Source organism: Ciconia boyciana, chromosome 4 (assembly GCF_034638445.1).
Source record: "Ciconia boyciana chromosome 4, ASM3463844v1, whole genome shotgun sequence".
NCBI classification, from domain to species: Eukaryota; Metazoa; Chordata; class Aves; order Ciconiiformes; family Ciconiidae; genus Ciconia; species Ciconia boyciana.
The window spans coordinates 2,936,157-2,946,000 of record NC_132937.1 but is presented as its reverse complement, the minus strand read 5'-3'; the positions used below and the strand labels follow the sequence as shown (position 1 = coordinate 2,946,000).

Here is a 9,844-nt window from a genome sequence, read left to right as displayed (position 1 = left end):
CTTAATTCACAAGGCTTTGTAGTCTAATTCTCACTCACAAGTTCTCTAATTCATAACTTGTAACTCGTGCATCTATGAGCAAAATAGTTACCTAGCCGATGGTGAGAGTGCTCATCCTTCCTTCTCCATCACGGTGCGGGCATCCCCTATATCACACGGGGAAGCACAAAAGCCTCAGCAGTCCAGCAGCTGTTGGATCTGCTTCAAAAACTTTTTGGGTAAGCTGACATATTTATACCTTACAGCTTGGAAGTTTGGTCTATACTGTTTTTATGAGAGCAAATTCTGAAGAAACTGCCAGACAACCAATATGCAAGGATTATCGCTGCAGGTGATAATGGCTGCATAATTGTTATCCCACAAGTGTGAGGTTGTTTACTTGGTGTGCGAGACACCAATATACACACAGGACAGAGGTATTTTATTTCATGTCTGCGCAGAGATGTGAAAGGGTTAAATCCCTGACAATCCCTGACTAAGACCTTACTGTGATACATAGACTTGCATTTTTTTTTTTAGTTTCACTTGCATCCTTGTTCTCTTTTGTTCTCTTCCCCTGCAAAGATAGTTTTGGTTACCTGCTGAGCAGAGTTGATGGTGGGACATTTCCTGTAACTTCTTACCTGATAGGACTAAACAGGCCTTGAGCAAGCTCGTTAGGCTTCCTAATTAAATCACTGATAACAGGAACTCAGGACCTTTGTGCCGAAGATAAGCACCAAAGAACTAGCTTAAATGGACCCCCTTATGACATTCCGAGGCCGAAGGACTGATGAGCTAACTCAATGACTATATATGGACAAAGGAAGCCCAAAGTTGATGATGGTGATGATAGGGTGGAGTGTCTATGGGTAAGAATCAGGGGGAAGGCCAACAAGGCAGATATTGTGGTGGGAGTCTGTTACAGACCACCCAACCAGGATGAGGAGAATGACGAACTATTCTATAAGCAGCTGGGAGAAGCATCACGATCGCTAGCCCTTGTTCTTGTGGGGGACTTCAACCTACCGGATGTCTGCTGGAAATACAACACAGCAGAGAGGAAACAGTCTAGGAAGTTCCTGGAGTGTGTGGCAGAGAACATCCTGACACAGCTGGTGAGTGAGGCAACTAGGGAAGGTGCCCTGCTGGACCTCTTGTTCACGAACAGAGAAGGACTTGTGAGCCATGTGATGGTTGGAGGCCGTCTTGGGCAGAGTGATCATGAAATGATAGAGTTTTTGATATGTGGAGAAGTGAGTAGGGGGGTCAGCAGAACTGCCACCTTAGACTTCCGGAGGGCAGACTTTGGCCTGTTTAGGAGACTGGTCGACAGAGTCCCCTGGGAGGCAGCCCTAAAGGGCAAAGGAATCCGGGAAGGCTGGACATTCTTTAAGGAGGAAGTCCTAAAGGCACAAGAGCAGGCTGTCCCCAGGTGCCGAAAGACGAGCCGGCGGGGAAGAAGACCAGCCTGGCTGACTAGAGAGCTCTGGCTCGAACTCAGGAAAAAGTGGAGAGTCTATGACCTCTGGAAGAAGGGGCAGGCAACTCAGGAGGACTACAAAGGTGTAGCAAGGCTGTGCAGGGAGAAAATTAGAAGGGCCAAAGCTGAGCTAGAGCTCAGTCTGGCTGCTGCTGTAAAAGACAACAAAAAAATACTTCTTCAAATACATTAGCAGCAAAAGGAGAGCTAAGGAGAATCTCCAGCCCCTAGTAGACAGGGGAGGGAACACAGTGACCAAGGATGAGGGAAAGGCTGAGGTACTTAATGCCTTCTTTGCCTCAGTCTTTAATAGCAGGGCCAATTGTTCTCTGGGTACCCAGCCCCCTGAGTCGCAAGATAGGGATGGGGACCAGAATGGAGCCCCCATAATCCAGGGGGAAATGGTCAGTGACCTGCTGCACCACTTAGACACTCACAAGTCTATGGGGCCTGATGAGATCCACCCGAGAGTACTGAAGGAAATGGCAGATGTGCTCAACAAGCCCCTCTCCATCATTTACCAGCAGTCCTGGCTAACCGGGGAGGTCCCAGTTGACTGGAGATTAGCTAATGTGACGCCCATCTTCAAGAAGGGCCGGAAGGAGGACCTGGGGAACTATAGGCCTGTCAGCCTGACCTCGGTACCAGGAAAGCTGATGGAGCAGATCATCCTGAGTGCCATCACACGGCATGTAGAGGATAACCAAGGGATCAAGCCCAGCCAGCATGGGTTCAGGAAAGGCAGGTCCTGCTTGACCAACCTGATCTCCTTCTACGACAAGGTGACCCGCCTAGTGGATGAGGGAAAGGCTGTGGATGTTGTCTATCTAGACTTCAGTAAAGCCTTTGACACGGTTTCCCACAGCATTCTCCTGGAGAAACTGGCTGCTCATGGCTTGGAGAGGTGTACTCTTTGCTGGGTAAAGAACTGGCTGGATGGCCGGGCCCAAAGAGTGGTGGTGAATGGAGTTTACTCCAGTTGGCGGCCGGTCACAAGCGGTGTTCCCCAGGGCTCAGTATTGGGGCCAGTTCTGTTTAATATCTTTATCAATGATCTGGACGAAGGGATCGAGTGCACCCTCAGTAAGTTTGCAGATGACACCAAGTTGTGCGGGAGTGTTGATCTGCTTGAGGGTAGGAAGGCTCTGCAGAGGGACATGGACAGGCTGGATCAATGGGCCGAGGTCAATTGTATGAGGTTTAACAAGGCCAAGTGCAAGGTTCTGCACTTGGGCCACAGCAACCCCATGCAACGCTACAGGCTTGGGGAAGAGTGGCTGGAAAGCTGCCTGGCAGAAAAGGACCTGGGAGTGTTGGTTGACAGCCAGCTGCATATGAGCCAGCAGTGTGCCCAGGTGGCCAAGAAAGCCAATGGCATCCTGGCTTGTATCAGAAATAGTGTGGCCAGCAGGACTAGGGAAGTGATCGTGCCCCTGTACTCAGCACTAGTGAGGCTGCACCTCGAATACTGTGTTCGGTTTTGGGCCCCTCACTACAAGAGAGACATTGAGGTGCTGGAGCGTGTCCAGAGAAGGGCAACAAAGCTGGTGAAGGGTCTAGAGCAGAAGTCTTATGAGGAGCGGCTGAGGGAACTGGGGTTGTTTAGCCTGGAGAAAAGGAGGCTGAGGGGAGACCTTATTGCTCTCTACAACTACCTGAAAGGAGGTTGTAGAGAGGTGGGGGTCGGTCTCTTCTCCCAGGTAACAAGTGATAGGACGAGAGGAAATGGCCTCAAGTTGTGCCAGGGGAGGTTTAGACTGGATATTAGGAAATTTTACTTCACTGAAAGCGTTGTCAAGCATTGGAACAGGCTGCCCAGGGAAGTGGTTGAGTCGCCATCCCTGGGGGTATTTAAAAGACATTTGGATGAGGTGCTTAGGGACATGGTGTAGTGGTGGTCTTGGTAGTGTTAGGTTTACGGTTGGACTCAATGATCTTAAAGGTCTTTTCCAACCTATACGATTCTGTGATTCTGATTCTGTGAAAGTTCAACTAGTGGACAATGTGAGGAAGACTATGGAAGACCACCGGGAGGGTGAGAAGACCCTAACCCTAATTTTACTGCGCATGCTTGGACTATGTAAATGAATTCCGGGAACTCATCACCATAAAACTGCCCTTTTCAGGAAATCTGATGAATATGTATGATTTTTCTGTATATGAACTGATGTGTTGTGCTGATCTGGCGGAGCACTTGTGGCGGAGCAATCCCCAGTGCTGCCCAGCGCTGCAATAAAGAATACCTGCTTAATAGTCATCCCGACTATTGAGTCCTGATTTTGGCTTTTCACGGCAACAATTTGGCACCCCAGATGGGACCCGCTCTGCTCGGCTGCAGGGCCCGCTGAGAACAGGACTCCCTAGGGTACCCCCAGGATTTCCCAGAGGGACTCCTCGCCTCAATCTGATTACTGCGGGAGCAGACAAGGACCATCTAAAGGAAAAAGGTATTCTTTAAATCTTTTCTGTTTTGGAATTTGGGACTGGTCATTTGGAAGGTTCTCGTAAGTCGTAAGAGACGTCCTACGCTGAGCGCCGTATACCAGCCTGCTAGTGCCTGAGGGTATACATTTGGTATTTAGTACGTTGGTACAGGCACGGGTTAAGCCTTGTACTTCTGCAATAACGTGCCTTTTGGTATTGGTACAATTATGTAACCCGCATGAGTTTTGTACTGTTGGCGGTACGGATTTACTGGCACCGAACTCGGATATTGGTTTATTGGTATTGAATTTGGATATATTCGTTAGGCACTGCGAAATCGGCAACTAAGTGTGAATGAGCTGAGTTAACTCTGGTGTGACTGGTGTGACTGAGACGCGGTGTGACTGCAAAGTGAGTGTGGAAAACCTGGAGACCTGTGTGTCTCATCCTGAAAATGAATGTGAACCGCTTTTCCTCGTGAATTGTTTTATTTGTGACCAAAATTTATGGGTTGTATTTGGATGAGATATTCAATGTGAGAATTGTGGAACGTGGTCAGAGTGGGAGGATAAAGCACGACAGGTTGAGGTTATTAAAATAATCTGTGGGAGAATAACGGAAGTACAGAATCAATAAGGTAGAATGGGGGGACAGCAAAGTGGTGGTATTGTAAAGAAAAGCCCCCTAGGATGTAACTTAGCACATTGGAAAGAGATAGGGGGACAACCAGGTGGGAGTGTGAATAAGAAAACACTAATCAAATATTGTAATCAGTGGTGGCCCCTGTACAAATTAGAAGATGGTGAAAAATGTCCCTTTAATGGATCTTTAAATTATAATACTATATTGTAGTTAATGTTGTTCTTACGGAGAGAAGGAAAATGAGATGAGGTTATGTATGCGGATATGTTTTTTTTTTTACTTTGCAGAATCGCCCAGAGTGGCAGAAGGATTGTGGTGTTAACCTCCCGCCGCACGGTGGCAGCCTTGGAACAGAGAGGAATGGTGAATAGAGGAGGATTTAGAGGACGAGGAAGGGGAAGGCTCTCTGGAAGTAGAGGAGGACTGGGGAATGTATTGGGAAAGAATCAATGTGCGTATTGTCGAGAGGAAGGACATTGGAGGAGCGAATGTCCAAGACTCAAAGGAACCCCGCAAGTCTTGATAGCTGGAGCAGAGGCCAATTGACAGGGACCTGGGGAATCTACCCTAGCAGATCCACTGGTTAAGATAAGGATGGGGAGACAAGAGAAAGAAGTAGAATTCTTAGTAGACACAGGTGCTTCTTTCTCTGTTTTAAGTCAAGGATTGATACCTGTGAGTAAAGACTTTGTGACTGTAGTGGGAGCTACTGGCCAACAGGAAAAGGTGTTCTTTCTAAAACCCATCAATTTTAAAGATTTACACCCTGTGGTGGCCAATCCTTATACTTTACTTACTAAATTACGAAATAATCAAGTATGGCTTACAGTATTAGATTTGAAAGATGCATTCTTCTGCTTGCCTCTGGCCAAGGAGAGCCAAAACCTATTGGCATTTGAATGGGAAAGTCCTACTACTGGTAGGAAAACCCAACTAACCTGGACAGTGTTACCCCAAGGTTTTAAGAACAGTCCAACCATCTTTGTGAATCAATTAGCATGAGAACTTGAGACATGGGATCCTCCCTCCAGAGACGGAACTCTTCTACAGTGTGTGGATGACTTATTAATAGCAACTGAAACAAAGTCTGATTGTATTCAATGGACTATTAATTTGTTGAACTTTTTGGGACTGAATGGGTATCGAGTCTCTCAACAGAAAGCTCAGATGGTGCGACAGCAAGTAACCTACCTTGGATACGAGCTATCTGGAGGACAACGAGAATTAGGAATGGAGCAAAAAGAAGCCATCTGCAGAACCCCCCTCCCTCAAATGGTAAAGGAACTCAGGACCTTCTTGGGAATAGCAGGTTGGTGTTGATTATGGATTTACAATTATAGAATAATAGTAAAACCTTTGTATGAACTTTTGAAAAACAATCCCACTCAATTGATTTGGTCCAGAGAAGCTCAAAATGCATTCAAAATGCTTACAAAGGAACTGATGAAGGCCCCGGCCCTGGGCCTACCTGACGTTACTAAACCCTTCTGGCTGTTTTCCCATGAAAAACAAGGTATAGCTCTGGGAGTCCTAGCTCAACAACTGGGACTCTACAAAAGAGCTGTGGCCTACTTTTCTAAGCAAAGGGTGGCCAGGGTGCCTACGAGCTGTGGCAGCTGTAGTACTAAATATCCAAGAGGCCCAGAAATTTACCTTAGGCCAAAAAAATCACAGTGCTGGTTTCACACACAGTATCAGCCGTACTAGAACAAAAAGGGAATCATTGGCTTTCTCCATCCCGAGTTTTACAATATCAGGCTATTCTAGTTGAACCAGACGATGTTAATATTGAAGTGACTAATGTTACAAACCCAGCTTCTTTCCTCAGTGGGGTGACATCTGAATCATTGATACATGACTGTTTGGAAACCATAGAGACTGTATATTCTAGCAGACCAGACTTAAAAGAAGAACCCCTGGAAGATGCACAAGACTCCTGGTTCACGGATGGAAGCAGCTTCGTGCGACAAGGTATTCGAAAGGCTGGGTACGCGGTGACAACAGCAAGCAAAGTAATTGAATCATCCCAATCATTACCTGCTGGAACATCAGCTCCAAAGGCTGAAATTATTGCCCTGACTAGGGCCCTGGAATTGGCAAAAGGGAAAAAGATAAATATATGGACAGACTCCAAATATGCCTTTGGAGTTGTCCACGCTCATGAAGCAATTTGGAAGGAACGAGGACTACTGACCGCACAAGGGAGACAGATCAAGCATGCCGAGGAAATCCTTCACCTATTAGAAGCAGTCCAATTGCCAACCAAAGTCACCATCATGCACTGCTGAGGACACCTGAAGGGTAACACTGACAGGAAAAAGGTAATAGGTTGGCTGATTATGAGGCTAAACAGGCAGCGGAGAGAATGCAAAAGATTTTAACCTTAATTCCAGATAATAGAAGTAGGAGTCTAGGTGACCATGAAAATGTTGAATATTCTAGGGCTGATAAAGAATTAATAGAAGAAATGGGAGGGCAGGTTCCCTCCAAAGGTTGGGCCCACTTGAGTGATGGCAGAATTATAATTCCTGCCAAACAGGTATGGGGAATTGTTAAAGAAGAACACAATAAGACACATTGGGGGGCAGATTCCCTGTATACATTTTTAAATCAAAAATTAATAGGGAGAAATTTGTATGCTACAGTTCAACAGGTGACTCAGCAATGTGAAATATGTTTGAAAAATAATCCCAATACAGGTAACCGGGCACAATTAGGAAGTATTGGGAGAGGAAATGTACCAGGGGACCACTGGCAAATTGATTTCTCTGAACTTCCAAGAAAAGGGGGGTACAGATACTTATTGGTACTTACAGACACCTTTTCTGGATGGCCAGAGGCATTCCCTTGTAGGACAAACAAAGCGAGAGAAGTAACTAAGGTATTATTAAATGAAATAATACCTCGATTCGGGGTACCTACGGTCATTTCATCAGATAGGGGTACACATTTTTGTGCAGAAGTAGTGCAACAGGTCAGCAAGCTATTAGGAATCAATTGGCAATTACACACACCCTACAGACCACAAGCCAGCGGGCAAGTAGAAAAAAATGAACCACATGATAAAACAACAGATAGCTAAAATATGTCAAGAAGCAAACCTATATTGGTATCAAGCACTGCCTATTGCACTACTTTGGATACGTGTAAAACCTAGGGCCAAAGAAAATCTGAGCCCTTTTGAGATATTATATGGGAGCCCATATCAGGCCAAATATCAAGGGGAAGATTTGAATCAGCTGGGAAATAATTATTTACAAAATTATGTTATATCCTTAGGAAAACAATTGGAAAAGATGAATAAGACTGTTTTGGGAACCAGAGCAAAAGGGTTAGATCACCCGATCCACCCATTTAGCCCTGGAGATTGGGTTTATGTTAAGAATTTTTCAGGTGACCCATTGGAGGAGAAGTGGAATGGACCTTATCAGGTGTTGCTAACCACTTTCACTGCAATCAAGATTAAAGAGCAGACAGCTTGGATCCATTACTCCTGAGTAAAGAAAGCTTCTGAACCGCGATGGATCGTCAAAAGCGTTGGAGATTTGAAATTACGCTACGACGATAACTTTATTGACTTTAAGCTTATCAGTAGATGCTTGGAACGAGAACCTGTATTATAATGCGATTCAGATGATAGCGAATGCTGCAGGGGCTAAGGATTGTTGGATTTGTACTGCCCTACTGAGAGGTAACATGAGACTCCCTTTGTACAGGATAGGGTCGACTCATTGGAATTGTGACAATAATACTTGGCCTGAGTTTTGGAAAAGACAAGATGGAGGATATTGTAGTTATGATAATTCAAGCTATGAGATCGGACCAAGATTCGACCTGCAGATACTGGATAATGACACCCAGATTCTAGTTAGCAATAATAGTTGCCTATGGAAGGCAAGATCCAATAATTGTCCATGCCGCCCCCCGCCAACAACAAATATCATAACTGTTCCTGTAGGAATGGGTGGAATGATTATTGGATCAACAAGACTGTGGTAGAAGTAGGAACTTGGAATTTGACGGGATTGAACGTGACATATATTAATTTCTGTAATAGAACCCAGTTAGAAACCTATAGCCCTACAAAGTGGGATGCCAGTAGAAATACATCGGTTGGATGGGTAAGCAAAAGATCATTTTATGGAGCTAATCTCACAGCCACCGACGGACCCTGCAAACGGCCCGACGGGTATTGGTGGCTGTGTGGTGATGGTATCAGCAGAAAGCAACTCCCTGCAGGATGGAAGGGAATGTGTACCATAGGTCATTTAGTTAGTCAGGGTCGAATATATAATCAGTCCCAAATACCTAGAGGTATTTTGAGAACGTCCTGGAAACAGGCTAAGCGAGAAGACAACCCACTTGTAATTAGGGGAACAAAATTTCATAGCTTTGTTAGATGGTTCTTGCCTTGGCTAGGAGTAAGCGAGCTAGAAAAGGCCATAGTAAATATTTCAGCAGTTCTAGAGCAGATGGAAAATTTAACCATAAATACTATAAAAAATTTACAGACGGAAGTATCTTCCCTCAGTAAGGTTGTGTTGCAAAATCGAATGGCATTAGATTTATTGACTGCCAAAGAAGGAGGTGTATGCATGATCATTAATACCAGTTGCTGTGCATATATCAATAAAGATAAGCAGATAGAAGCAGATCTAAATGCACTCTGGGAGAAAGCACGAATAGTCCAGGAAGTATCTTCGGATGATACTTCATTGGGGCTTCGAGATTTATGGGATAAATTGACTTCTTGGCTTCCCAACTTTGGATGGTTGAAACAATTATTCATTGGATTTATTACTTTGGCGATTTTAGGAATATTTGTTTGTGTATTTCTTAAGTGTTTTCTTTGGTGTCACCGGAATTCAGCAGAGACGTACAGTGATTGGAAAAGAAACAAGATTAGGCATCAAGTAGAAACGGGAAGGTATTTTACTCAGACCCTTGAAAAGGATGAAATTTTATGAATTTTGCAAACATAAAATAATTAAGGATAACACCCTTTTAGGCCTAAAAGGATTCGAAATATTTTACTAGTCGTAGTTAAAGAGCCTTACTACTTTAAATAAATAGTAATTTTATTGATTTTATTGTAGTTTTTGTAATAAGCTTCGTTTCAGATGTAATAAGACTGTATATTGAGGACTGTAGCAAGTAAGCTACAAGCCCTCAAAAGAAAAGGGGGGAATGACAGGGTTAAATCCCTGACAATCCCTGACTAAGACCTTACTGTGATACATAGACTTGCTGTCGTAGTTTAGCCCCAGCTGGCAACTAAGCACCGAGCAGCCGCTCGCTCACTCCCCCCTGGTGGGA

The 9,844-nt window shown here is 44.8% G+C and overlaps 1 protein-coding gene across 1 annotated transcript; it reads left to right on the top strand.

The window, feature by feature from the left end:
• Positions 1-8,442: 8,442 nt before the first annotated feature.
• LOC140650749 (endogenous retroviral envelope protein HEMO-like) lies at positions 8,443-9,495 on the top strand. The gene has a single exon (XM_072859463.1). The coding sequence runs from the start codon at positions 8,443-8,445 to the stop codon at positions 9,493-9,495; it is 1,053 nt and encodes a 350-aa protein (XP_072715564.1).
• Positions 9,496-9,844: the final 349 nt, after the last annotated feature.

Excerpts from the sequence above, each read along its gene's own strand:
- LOC140650749 (XM_072859463.1), top strand. The coding sequence starts at position 8,443 with ATGCCGCCCCCCGCCAACAACAAATATCATAACTGTTCCTGTAGGAAT.